Source organism: Brassica napus, chromosome C4 (genome assembly GCF_020379485.1).
Source record: "Brassica napus cultivar Da-Ae chromosome C4, Da-Ae, whole genome shotgun sequence".
Classification (NCBI taxonomy): Eukaryota; Viridiplantae; Streptophyta; class Magnoliopsida; order Brassicales; family Brassicaceae; genus Brassica; species Brassica napus.
The window spans coordinates 10,495,390-10,508,160 of NC_063447.1; the positions used below are offsets into that span (position 1 = coordinate 10,495,390).

General features: G+C 38.0%; 3 protein-coding genes across 5 annotated transcripts; 1 reads left to right on the top strand and 2 right to left on the bottom strand.

The window, feature by feature from the left end:
* Positions 1 to 286: 286 nt before the first annotated feature.
* On the top strand, positions 287 to 2,951 carry LOC106396188 (protein PLASTID TRANSCRIPTIONALLY ACTIVE 12, chloroplastic). 2 transcript variants are annotated; one of them, XM_048753549.1, is made up of 9 exons: positions 287 to 494; positions 690 to 795; positions 870 to 1,538; positions 1,615 to 1,987; positions 2,064 to 2,185; positions 2,265 to 2,333; positions 2,416 to 2,469; positions 2,568 to 2,663; positions 2,756 to 2,951. In XM_048753549.1, the coding sequence occupies exons 2-9, from the start codon at positions 712 to 714 to the stop codon at positions 2,858 to 2,860; spliced, it is 1,572 nt and encodes a 523-aa protein (XP_048609506.1). In that variant the 5' UTR covers positions 287 to 494; positions 690 to 711; the 3' UTR covers positions 2,861 to 2,951. The 2 variants fall into 2 exon arrangements, with proteins under 2 accessions (XP_048609506.1, XP_013691974.2); XM_013836520.3 differs by having other exon boundaries at positions 873 to 1,538.
* Positions 2,952 to 3,112: 161 nt separating this feature from the next.
* LOC106396189 (solanesyl diphosphate synthase 3, chloroplastic/mitochondrial-like) lies at positions 3,113 to 6,238 on the bottom strand. 2 transcript variants are annotated; one of them, XM_013836521.3, is made up of 11 exons: positions 5,909 to 6,238; positions 5,464 to 5,559; positions 5,114 to 5,194; positions 4,934 to 5,005; positions 4,713 to 4,844; positions 4,537 to 4,623; positions 4,358 to 4,429; positions 4,081 to 4,166; positions 3,843 to 3,975; positions 3,567 to 3,755; positions 3,113 to 3,479 (listed from the first exon to the last, which is right to left on the bottom strand). In XM_013836521.3, the coding sequence occupies exons 1-11, from the start codon at positions 6,200 to 6,202 to the stop codon at positions 3,300 to 3,302; spliced, it is 1,422 nt and encodes a 473-aa protein (XP_013691975.2). In that variant the 5' UTR covers positions 6,203 to 6,238; the 3' UTR covers positions 3,113 to 3,299. The 2 variants fall into 2 exon arrangements, with proteins under 2 accessions (XP_013691975.2, XP_013691976.1); XM_013836522.3 differs by having other exon boundaries at positions 5,464 to 5,562; positions 5,909 to 6,235.
* Positions 6,239 to 7,123: 885 nt separating this feature from the next.
* Positions 7,124 to 8,335, bottom strand: LOC106396429 (transcription termination factor MTEF1, chloroplastic). The gene is made up of 2 exons (XM_013836815.3): positions 7,653 to 8,335; positions 7,124 to 7,503 (listed from the first exon to the last, which is right to left on the bottom strand). Exons 1-2 carry the CDS (start codon positions 8,321 to 8,323, stop codon positions 7,182 to 7,184), a joined length of 993 nt encoding a protein of 330 aa, XP_013692269.2. The 5' UTR covers positions 8,324 to 8,335; the 3' UTR covers positions 7,124 to 7,181.
* Between the last annotated feature and the right edge of the window lie 4,436 nt (positions 8,336 to 12,771).

The following is a 12,771-nucleotide window of genomic DNA, read 5'->3' on the forward strand; positions in this document are numbered from 1 at the left end:
AGTAAAAATGATCAATTCGAAGTTTTTGTATTTTGCAAAATAGTGTATTTCGAATAGTTGATTGATATATTAAAAAAAAAAAAAAAAAAAGATTGATATATATAATCAACTGTTTAAAACTCATGTTGTGTATGATCTTGTGAGCGAGTGCTGCACAATCAACAAGATTCCTAGACTGAATAATCCCAAACAGGCTTTGAGCTCCCAATCTAGCAAGATCCATTACAATTTACAAGTGGGCCTTAGTTAGGCAATTAAAGCCCATCTATCTCCTGCTCACTGATCCAAGGTTCTTACACCGGCGCGTGGTGGGAGTCGAAAAAAACGGAGGAGATAAATGGATAAACCCAAAAACTGAAAAATCTTCAGAAAACAAAAAACCCTTCAAAATCAACCTCAAGAAGATGAGTTGAGACTTGAGAGAGCTCGATTCTTCTTCTTCTTCCAGATAATTGAAAAACCCTTCATACAGTATCTCGCGGTAAAGCAAAAAGGTTCGTCCTTTTCTTCTCCTTCCTCTCAAACTCTGAGTATAAAGCGTTGTAGAAATGCGTAAAGATCGGATTTTTATCGTTGGGTTTAGGCTTTTCTTATCTGGGTTTATAGTGCTTGTAGCTCATGTTTTGATTCTGAGCATAATTGAATCCAATGATGTGTGAATATTTTTTGTATTATGTAAAATTACACAGTTAAGAAAAAGTAGAGCGTGTAATGGCGTCAATATCAACCACCTCCTGGCTCTATCGAGATAAACTATACACAGAGAGTGGAAAGCTCGGTACTTGTATACTACAGGTTAGTTCTTGTTACACATTACATTCACATGTTGGCTTCTGCAAGTTGGTTACAAAGTTGTTTAATACATGTAGAAGCGGGTGAAATGCGGATTTCCAATAAAGAGATTGCATGCTGGGGTTACTTCTAAGGATGTGTTACTGCGACATTGTGTGAAATGCAAGAAGGAGAATGATGCAAGTGAAGGGTCTTCTAAAAAGGATGGACAAGGATATGAGTATGTATCTGTTGAGAGGGCACCTTACCACAGTTACATGGATTCAACATCTGGAAAAATGGAGCCAGCGTCCGGGGCTCGTGCCAGCATTCCAGGCGAGGACTATTGGCCTGAAGGGACTTCGAGCCAGGTTAGAGCCGCTAGGGCTCCTCAGCCAGCTGGCGAGTCTTCGAGTTTTCCTTCGTATGGGAAGAATCCTGGGAGTAGGAGAAAGAGGAATAGGAAAGCTGTTGAGGGGAATGTGAGTGTTGAAACTTATGATGAAGTTTCTGACTCTGAGGATAGCTCTGAGGAAGAGGAGAACGATTTGTCAAACGGGTTTGTTGTGTATGACAATGAGGTTGAAGAGGAAGAGAGTGGTTTTGAGTTGGACAAGAAGCTTGGCCGGCCGCATCCTTTTATTGATCCAACTAAGAAGAAACAGATTGAGACGACGCTCACTAGCGATGAGAGTTGGTGGAACTGGAGGAAGCCTGAGAAAGAACAGTGGTCAAGGTGGCAAAGAAGACGTCCTGATGTTGAAACGGTGAGCTCATTATTACAGTGATTTCAATTTTAAAGTCCCTAATGTTTTGATCCGTTGTGGTGTTGTGCTGTTACAGGTTTTTCTCAAGGCGATGGCGGAGACAGGACAAGTGAAGCTCTACGGGAAAGAACCAACACTCACTGAAACTTCTCTTTACAGAGCGAGAAGGCATCTTTTCAAGGAAGAGAGGCTGCAAGCCGAGCGAGAGAGGCTAGCGAAAGAAGGTCCAATGGCGTTTTATTCCGAATGGGTGAAAGCGTGGAAGAGAGACACGTCGAGAGAAGCTGTGCAGAAGCATTTTGAAGAGACTGGTGAAGATGAAAACACGCAGCTGATTGAGATGTTCTCTCGTCAGACGGATAGAGAGTATAGGATAATGATGGGGACTGATATTAGGATCAAGAGAGATCCTTTGGCTATGCGGATGAGAGAGGATCAGATTAAGCAAAGTGTGAAACTTTTAACGGTTAAACTAACTCTCCCATGATGATATTAAGATTATTAACTTTCTTGGTTTGTTTACAGTATGGGGTGGCGATCCGGTTTATCCGACGATCAACTACATTCAAGCTCCAGATGCGGTTATGGATTTCAGGGGACCTGATTTTCATGAGCCAACACCAAACATGCTCTCTCACCTGAAGGAGGTTGGTCTGCTTTGCTAAAACTAACTTGATTGTTCTTTTGTCTTGGTCTTATTGTTTTCTGTTGTTTCGATTTGATCAGAATGGCAAAGTCATCTCGAGAGAGGTGCACGAAACACTACTGGCGAAAGATAAAACCGAGCAGGTGGAGGTAAAATGACCAATCTCGTTGACACTCCTCACTGAGAGGTTTCAGGGGTTTGTTTTATAAATTGTTATGAGTGTGAATGCAGGTGCCTGACATTGATGATGCAATGGCACAAGCTGTTGATATTGGTGAAAACGACGTGAGTATCGCCGAGTACATCAGATCCTTTCCTTCTGCTTCATTGTTTCGTGATGTTATCATGATATGTATGACGTATTGTGGACGTTTTGATGACAGGACGAGGAAGAGGATACAGAAGAAGCAGAAAAAGACGAGAAAGTTCCAAGGAATTGGAGTGTCTTGAAGAGTACTCCTGAGCTTCGCAACTCCAAGGTAAAAGCTACACGTTCAGCTTTAGCCGTCTATATACATGCGTTTATGCGTGCGTGTGTTGATGATAGTTGTGTGTTTGGATTCTGAAACAGCCTAAACCGAAGAAGGAAGGTCGTATGGCTCTTGACGAAGCCGTGGATGATTCTGAGAACTTGACCGATTTTCTCATGGACTTTGATGAGGAGACTGATCCTTAACCGAATCTTGTGTTTCTTTTACAGTCAGGACTTCAGTGTAAAGACTTTTTACTACTAAACTTTTTTTGATGGAATCACTGTATTGAGTTTACTGCTGCTACTAGTGGGGACGGTTTGTTTCAGCTTGGTTATAAACGGTTTTGTTAGAAAACCAGACCAGAACCAAATTAATGATGCAGAGAAGAATAGTGACATTGATCCACAAGAAGCTCAGCTATTTTATTCAAATTGAATGACGAGAGATGCTGAGAATGATTTCACAAGTAGTGTCGCTCTCTTTTTTTTTTCATCTATGTTTAAAATGAAATCCACTTTTTGTCCAACAAATCATTTCGTGAAAGGAGTTGAACAAAAACAAAATCCTACAATTGAAATGAAATGAAATTTGAAGTAATGGCGATGTTCGGTGTATATATAGAGACTTCTTCTTTTTATCTCTTCACTTGTTTCTGGAGATGACTCTATGGGTTAAGTCAATAAGTGCCCGCCTTGATCTCTTCACATCTTCATCGTCTGTTTCAGGTAAAGACCCTATTGCTGCTGCTGCCCGATTCGCATGCTCTATAGCTAACTCTCTTGTCCTTTGTATTCCCTTGCTCTTCCCAAGATACTCTAACGCCTGGATTTGTTTTTATGGGATATATATCATAAGAAACTTCGAAAATGTATTTCAATATACTAGGATATCTGAATCTTTAACACTTACAATGTCAACATTTGTTGGATCTTTTTCAAGCTGATCAACAACTGTGCGTAGTTGAGGAAACTCCTCCATGGCAAAGAGTATTGGAGCTGTTATGATCCCATGGCGGATATCTGATAACGATCCCTTTCCCAGAGAAGCTGATGTGCCCGTGAAGTCAAGAACGTCGTCTATCAATTGGAATGCCAAGCCCTTCAAAATAGAAACTAATCAAACGTTGTGGAGAAAAGACTAGTTGTAATGGAGACAACATTTTTCAGAAGTTGATAGATAACGAACCAGATTCCTCCCGTATTCAAAAGCTAACATGGCAACTTCTGCTGACTGTCCAGCGAGCAACGCAATTGCTTTGCAGCTATTTGAGATTAGTGAGGCCGTCTTATAATATGTCTTCTGCATGTAGTAGTCCATACTGTAGCCATGTAAAAGTTAATCATATTCGCATAAACAATGATAATTATATGATAAACCTTTACTAGAAGACATGAGTAGATTTATTTAATGGATGTGTGTCAACCTATGACGCTGATCGGTTGTGCTAGTCATTTGCATGGTTTCACCAGTAACAAGATGTTCTACAACGGTTGCAAGTAACGATACAACCTACAAAATACAGAAACAATGAAGAGGGATAGCTTGCAAGACTGAACAATACTTAGGATTGATGTCACTGATTCTAAGTTCTATATTAAGGCAAGTTTTAATCGTCTATGAATAAAACGTATCTTGAAAGAACAGTAGCGAGGTATTGAACAAGTTTATAAATGGAAGGGTAAACTTCTTCTTTTTCTTACCTCTGTGTTTTTTAGAGCAGCAAGAGCCACACAAGCCCGAGAGAGTAAGAAATCTCCTGCTAATACCGATATCTACAACGTGGAATCAACGGTGATATTAATATCTAACTGAAGCATAATCGCCAGAGATACAAAATTAATCATGTCTAAGACGGTAGAAGATTCCGTCAAGTGATTACCTTGTTACCCATTACAAAGTTTAAGGAACCAACACCACGCCTTGTATCCGCATCATCCAAGACATCATCGTGCAGGAGGCTTGCAACCTACAAATGAGCACCAAAGCATTAAATAATTGAAGAATACTGAATCTTGCTTTTAATGGACGTGATGAGTTAATAGTATAGTTACTGACATGTATCATTTCGGTGATTTCAGCAATACCCCGTTGCCTTAGGCGTAATTCTGATGGGACAATATCTGCTGATTCAGCAGCCAATGCTTCTGGTACGCGTACATTCAGAGCCGTCGCCATCAACAGCAAAATCTATAAACATAAAACGAGACCAGCTATGAAACCGAGAGGGAGAAAATATAAGATATGGAAACAAAAAAAAAAGAGAGTATGGTCATTACAGTTGGACGAAACTGTTTTCCTTCCACACCTCTTTTGAAGAAGTATTCAGCCGCAGAGGCAAGCTTCGGCACCTGAATAGAAGAAGCCAGTTACAGTAGAAAAATTATCTAGAATTTTCTTCAGAACAGAAAATTAGCTTCATTCACACTTCTTTATGAGCAAATAAAAGGCCACTTTACCTCGGCAACTACCATGGCTCTCAACTTATTACTAAGAAGTGACAGCTCATCAGCAACAAGCGAAAAGGGGTCAAGCTCCTCCTAGGAAAGGACAATCAGAAAAGAAGAGGAGCAGTTGGAAATATTTACGCAATAACTCAAGGTTAAAAAAACGATGGCCAGTTCAATAAGCTGAGCAACAGAGAATAAAACCAAGTTCAGAAAACAACACATGGTTTTTCGTTGGATTTTCTTACATCAGTAAGCAATGTCCAGTAGATGTGAAAGTTGAACAACAGAGGATCTAAAAGTATAAGCTCATCAATGATGATTCAATGGAAATGGTGTAAATAAGGGATCAAAGATTAAACCTCAACAACGGAGCTGCTCTGGTGATAGAGCTGATGTCTAAAGCTCCCAAAACCCGGAGAAGTCAACGCATAAGAAGTACCTCTGCAAACGTAACCCTACTAAAACATGACAAAGAGAATTAACACATTGGTTAGGTCAACAAATTCTATATAGCACATGAAATTTAAGATAAACTTAACTCGTTTTCAATCATTTTTCTTATCCTAACAGCCCTTATGTATCTAAATAGAACGCATGTAAGAAAATTTCTCTGTGCTGAGGTTATTAGAAAGTAGAAAGAGAAGACTAGCTTTTGGATTGATTACTACTATATATATATATATATACTCCAACACCAAAACTATAATGAGTTTCCCACAATAAAAACACAAACTTTATCCAATCTATTTTGGTAATGAATGATTATAAATAATAAATCGGGGAACCGCAGAAGGGCGAAACAACCTCCTTATATGTAGAGTCGGAACAAGAGGAGTGACTCCGATCGGGTATGATTGCGAGGCGACGAGAGGCGATGAGAGATCGAGAGCAGCCATAGAAGCTGCGGAACTTGCGAGAAATACCCCTCGTGATTAACATCTTTTCTTCTTCTTCTCTCTTATTTACGGATCCGACGAGAAGCCGAAGACTTTTTTTGTTCGATTGTATAATAGAGAAATCAAAATGTCCTCCGATGAAAGCAGCCGAACGACTTCGTTTTGGCTTATTATCAAAAATGTGACGACGAACCTCAGCCATGGAAATGCATTAATTAAGTTCCCTTCCCACACTGACCGCTTCTCAGGGCTTAGGGTTTAATCATATTTTTTTTAAAAAATCATTTCACACTAAATAATTAGAATAAAAGTCTTTACCAAACCCCTAACATGAGGCCCACTCAAGCCCAATATCTGTTTTTCTTCTTGACCAAGACTTTAAGCTAATTTTTTGTCACCACAATTTCTTTCAACTGGGTCATTTGTAGTTTGGTACCATATAGCAAGAGGTGGACACTTCGGTTATTTTTTCAGTTCGATTCGGTTTGGTTAGTTCGGTTCTAGTATTTTTCCAACTGAAGTAAACCATAGTTAGTTTGGTTCGGTTTGTATTCAGTTCAGTTTATTTTTGGATCAGTTTACTTTTCAGTTGTATAAATAAATCGTAACAAGTTTTAGAACTTGATATTATAAATCCCACTTGAAGTTATTTAGAATTGACACCACAAAAAAAGATCTAGATGCTATAAAAAATATTCAGGAGACAGAAATAGACGCCTGGAGAATGAACTTTTGTTTTCAATAAAATTTGCTTTAGGTTTACATTTATAAGAATATATGCATAGAGACTTTTCTATTTTTTAAAATCAAATATTTTGATTATTACAGGTTAGAAGAATATATGTTAATGAATGGAAAATACGTGGTCTAGTATTAGAATTTTAGCATATTGGTATTACTAATATTTTTAATTTAAATAATTACAAAACACATTGGTTTTAAACCGAACCAAACCAAACCGAACCGAACCATTTGGGCTGGGAAAATTTTCAACCGAATGGTTTGAAATAGACTTTGGTTCGGTTTGAATCGGTTTCGGTTCTGTTAGTTCAGTTTGACTCGGTTCGGTTTTTTTGTCCAACCCCTAGGCATATACAATCAATTTCACATACACATGGAACAATGTTAAAATTACTATTAATAAACACTGTAACATTTTTCCACCATTTACAACAATAACATTACACATTTACCACTGGAGATGGCTCTATCTGCAGGAGCAATTGCTCAAACTCTTCATCAGTGCTCTTAAGCATCAATGCCAACGGCAACTCTAAACCTCTCTCCATAGATTTCAGGTGCCTCGGCTTTATCCTTTTCTCTAGACTAAACGCAAAATACTGCGGAAACTCCTTTAGATTCTCCAGTTTACCTTTGATCTCGCACATGAAGTAATCCAGCTTTGGTTTAAAGTTGTTCTCTATGCTAAATGTGAATAGAGCCGGACATCTAAGGATCATTCCAATCGCCTCTGATCTCGAGAACCCTATACTCTCCAAGAATCTGACAAAAATTACAATGTAAATTCTAATTTAATAACCAGTAACATTATATATATATTTTTTTTTGAAAGAATAACCTTTTTAACCACTTGTGCTAGTGAAGATACAATAACCAGTAACATTAAAGAAAATAATGAATGAAATATTTACCTAAGCTTTGGGATGAGAGTGTGTTCAACACTAGACACCAACAAGACAGGATCTTGGTAAGCAAGAGCATCAAGATCCTTGAAACCAAGTCTCTGCAAGTAGAACAGAGCAGGCTTGAGCTGGTCCTCCACGGTGCTGATCAGTAGCCTCGGACATTTCTTGACCACTCTTCTGAACGCATTATCGGGGACATGGAGATCACTCGACAGGAACGTGAAAACAGGGTTGAGTTCTGTTCTGATGTCTGAAGTGAGGATCTTGGGACACATCCCCAAGATCCTTGGCAGGTCGTTCGGGTAGATTCCTTTTGATTGGAGGAAGTTGAGGACGGCTTCGACGGAGTCAAGGGAGGCTGAGCGGAGGAAAGGGTTGAGAGAGAGGGCTTTGCCGGAGTCGATTCCCATGAGCTCGAGGCATAGGATCTTCTCTTTCATCTGGAGGGTTACGGCTTGGTCGGCGACGGAGAAGAGAGGGTGGGTGTGGAGAGTGGTTTTGATGGTGGTGGGTTTCGTGGATTGAGATAGCTGTGGAGATGAAGGTTTCTTTGGGGAGATGTAGAGAGACGAGCTCAGTGCTGCAGACATGGTGGAAGTGAGTAGAGAGGGAGAGAGAGATGATATGGCCTTAAGAAGAAAGAAGAAAAGGTGATGTGTGTTACTGCCACGTGGCATTATATTGTGTTGTGATTGGGTGAGTTTAGATTGCAAAAGTGTTTTATTTTCGAATCTGGATAATACAAAAAGACATCCAAACACGTGGCAGTCCTCTTGTACAATGATTGGTTTGTTTGAGATTACATTATTGTCTTCTTCAGTGTTTTCAATCTTTTATCTTTTCTCTGGACAGTTGATCTTCAACTATACCTTGTCACATTTCGAGGCTGGCTCTTTTACAAGCCTTGATGAAGCCACTTATAACGAGCAAGTTTAAGATCACTGGACAGTTTTGGATGCCCTGATCAATGTCGTTGCGGACTAAACTTGTGATGATCTTACACAATTCATTGCTTTGGATTCACATAAATCACTGCAAGGACAGAAATTGGCATAATCATGTCAGGGTAACCAAAGAGGACAAGAGGGAACTTCAGGTTCAGTTGATAATGTAAATACAATGATGGATTAAAACAGAGTACTATCCCAATAAACAAGATGATAACAAAAAAAGATTGGCATCTACGTTTGATGCATTTCTCAGCTGATGAAAATTGTATAGAAAAATCTTGAATTAATATTTTCTTTTGAAAGAAAGAATGTCACTAGAAACAGTATTGGCAAAGAAGAAAACATTTACAAATTTTATAAACATTTTTTTCTATCGACCTATTTTATAAAACGTTTAAATTCCAAATTTGGCTTTGACTAAACACTTTTAGTCCTTTACATAAATCAAACTAGTCGGCAACACTTTTCTTTTTAAAAACCATAAACGATTACCTCTTCCTCCATGATGATCTCATTAATTACCAACTCTAGTGACTAATGCATGAAAAGTCAAAACAAAAACGATAAATAAGAGCATAGTTATCCCACGTCCCTAAGCGAAGTTTTTAAGAAAATCAGTGATTTAATTAAATCAAAGTTGTTATGAATCGGACTGTGGACATAACCATTATGATTTGTAATCTTTCCATTTATCTATGACGGTGTAATCTCCTATATAAAAAACTTCTATGTTATGAATAAAGATAGACTTTTCCATTACTTTTATAACATGTTATCAACACGAAACACTAAATCCCTAAGCTAATACCCAAATCGAAAAATCCTAAAACCCTAACCCTAGCCGGCGATCCGACGAACCCTAAACCCCGATCGTGTCTCTTGTTCCCGCATCTGTTCCAGCTCGCGTCCCCGATCAGCTTCAGCCCAAGGCGTTCCTGATCCTAACTCAGACGTTCGCGACCCGAGAGCAGCTCCAGCACGCGACCTCTTCCTCGTTCGCGACAACATCAGACAGCTCGCGTCCCGTTCGTGTCCAGCTCGCGGCTCAACTCCTTTGGTGGTCCGATTCAACAATCATCTAAGGTTAAAAGGTAATTCAAAACCTAAGAACCCATAATCGAACATGGATTGATTGATAAAGAATGAAACCCTAAAACCCTAATCTTTATGAATCAAAACCATAGGGTAATAGATCAAAAATCCTAATTGAGTAAATCGAAGCTCTAAAAGTTCGATACCCCAAACCCTAAATCATGTTCCTACATGATTAAAACCCCAAATCGGTTTTACAAGTTAAAATCCGATATAACCCTATATCTATAAACCCTAAACAATATAAGTATCAGAATTAATTATACTATAATTATCAAATCACATATTAAAACTCTAATCAAATATTTTGAAATCAAAACTGTTTCCGGTTTTGATCATTGAGGTTTTAAATCTGATTTAGTCTGATGCTATGTTGCTAGAATTGTTTGACCAGCCTGTTAAAACATTGATTGAATCCGATAGGTTGCTAGCTTGCTTTGCTTATATAATCCGATAGGTTGATAGATTGATTGAGGTTTACTTGTTTAAAATCCGAATGATATGATTGCATGATTTTTGAGGTTTAAATCCATGTGAGTTAAGATTGATAGTTTTTATAACCTGATTGAATGATTTGAGGTTTAATATTGCATGTTAGAATCTGTTATAATATAAACCCTAATTCGAATTGATAAACCCTAAAATAGAATCCGTGTATTGCATAATCCGAATTGAATGTTTTGAGGTTTCATATTATACTAGGTTGATAGTTTCATGATATAATCAACTGTTCTGAGGTTTAAGATTATTTGCTAGAAGCTGATTGATTGATAAAACCCTAATTTCGAATTGAAACCCTAAACCCTAATTTGCGTATTCCTAAAATCAGATTGCTTGATTCCATCTTGCTAATATCAACCTTGAAACTGATAAATATCAGCCTTAAAACTGATTAATAAAATTGATAGAATCAGCCTTGAAACTGATTGTTTTGGTTTTTCATGATTGAAACCCTATTTTTGGATCGAGACCCTAAATTGTGTAATGCTTGAATCCGTTTGATTATTTTTGATTATTGATCCAATTGCTAGTCTTGATAAAACCTAATTGAATCTGACTGTTAGTCTAGCTAAATCTCATACCTGAAACTGATTGATTAATTGCTAAATCTTGATTGAATGTTTTAATATTACCCTTGCACATATAGAATCCGATTGCTAAGATTGAGTGCATCATATCTACTTGGCTGTGTGGCCAGTTTGCATCATATATCATCCTGACCAACATGTTTATGTTATACGCATGATCTGATTATTATCACCTTTGCATGATCTGATTGTTTTAAATTGAGGTTCCATAATTCCACTCCTGTACATATAGAATCAGTATGCTAGGTTTGGATTATAACCATATGGCCACATGAAAACATATAGAAATTGCTTGTTTGATCGATACCCTTGCTTGATAAATCTTTGTGACTTATTATGCATCATATATCACTTTGGCCGTGTGGCCTTATTGCATTATATCACATTTGGCCGTGTGGCTTGTTTGCTTATTAGAAATGTATTGACTTGATAGCATGTCTTGTTTATGGCCGTATTTTAAATATTTTATGAGATCTAAAATTGATTGATATATGATTTGAGATGTCGAAAATCAACTTGGATTTTGCTGCCCTAAATCACTCAGGAGATAATTATTTGAAATGGGCACTGGATACTGAGTTTATCCTAAAGTCAAAGGACTTGGTGAATGAATCACAAAAGGCGATAATGCCAAATGAGATAGATTGATACATGGCAATATTAATTATTAGCCATCATCTTATTAAGAGTCTAAAAGATCAGTATCTGACTATAGAGAATCCTCTAGACCTTTGGACAGAGTTAAAAAAAAATCGAGATATGATCATCAAAGAACGGTGTTATTACCAAAAGCCCTATTTGATTGGAGGAATCCCAGAATCCAGGACTATAAGTCCGTGGATGAGTCTATTGCTAGCTGGGAAAAATAATGGATTACTGATTAGAAATAGTGAATTGAGACCTCCTGGATTAACCCCATTACCTGATACCAATAAGGCCGCAGAAGAAAAAAAAGAAAGAAAAGGTAACCACATCCAGAATGATAGACCACACGGTCATGGCCGTGGAGGGTGGAAAGGACGTGGCCATGGCCACTATAACACATTTGGCCGTGGGAATCACTATGGCAGAGGCCGTGGGTATCAACCCAATTTGAGCCATGGTCAAGGCAGTGGCCGTGGTATATCCTTTAAACCACAAAGCTCGACCAAATCAGTGTGCCATAGATGTGGAATGGGAAACCATTGGGCTAAGATATGAAGGACTCCCAAACATTTTTGTGACCTCTATCAAAGAGAGTCTGGAAGGGAAGAATCCTGAAACCCACTTGGTCTATAAAGATGGTGAAAATAATTTCGAACATGATCAAGATGATCTTATGGAATATGAGACTTATGATTGCCTAAAAGAATCAAGTTGATAATCTGATTTCGACATCAAACTTGTGTGATTGCTTTGCTTGTATGCTTTCTCTGATTTTTATCTCCTTGAATTTATTTCTATTACATTGTCTGCTTAGATTAAATGAATGAATGATTTTTCTATATGAGTACACTAAAAAATGCCAATATAAGTACTAAAGCAGGTATCGCTAGTTTGAAAGAAGACTATGGCTAGGCTAATATATTATTGCCTAAGGGTATGCATATAGAAATCAGTGATGCCTTATATTCACCCAGCTCTAAGAGCAATAGCATCCTATTGAGTTTTAAAGATATAAGAATGAATGGTTTCCATATTGAAACAACGGAAGAAGGAAACAAAGAGTTCCTTCAGATATATGTATAAAATCGCCCAAGGCCATAATAAGTCCTAAAGACTTTACATGCATTCTCTACTGACCTAGACTATGCATAGATCAGTATGATAGAGGCTAAAAGCCTGCGAAAATATACACTTTATGGCACGACCGGATTGGCCATCCTGGTCCAAACATGATGCAAAAATTGATATTCAAAAGGCACACATTAAAAGATAAGAAGAGTTATCCCAAAGAATCTCACGTGTGTAGCATGTACACAAGGGAAACTCATTAGGCCATCACCAGTAAAACGG

Coding starts and splice junctions, on each gene's coding strand:
- LOC106396188 (XM_048753549.1), top strand. CDS start 712: ATGGCGTCAATATCAACCACCTCCTGGCTCTATCGAGATAAACTATAC. Junction 1,988..2,063: donor AGAGGATCAGATTAAGCAAA/GTGTGAAACTTT, acceptor GTTTGTTTACAG/TATGGGGTGGCGATCCGGTT. Junction 2,334..2,415: donor ATAAAACCGAGCAGGTGGAG/GTAAAATGACCA, acceptor GTGTGAATGCAG/GTGCCTGACATTGATGATGC.
- LOC106396189 (XM_013836521.3), bottom strand. CDS start 6,202: ATGGCTGAGGTTCGTCGTCACATTTTTGATAATAAGCCAAAACGAAGT. Junction 4,430..4,536: donor ACTTTGTAATGGGTAACAAG/GTAATCACTTGA, acceptor TCCACGTTGTAG/ATATCGGTATTAGCAGGAGA. Junction 3,756..3,842: donor TTGAATACGGGAGGAATCTG/GTTCGTTATCTA, acceptor TCTATTTTGAAG/GGCTTGGCATTCCAATTGAT.
- LOC106396429 (XM_013836815.3), bottom strand. CDS start 8,323: ATGCCACGTGGCAGTAACACACATCACCTTTTCTTCTTTCTTCTTAAG. Junction 7,504..7,652: donor ACTCTCATCCCAAAGCTTAG/GTAAATATTTCA, acceptor AATTTTTGTCAG/ATTCTTGGAGAGTATAGGGT.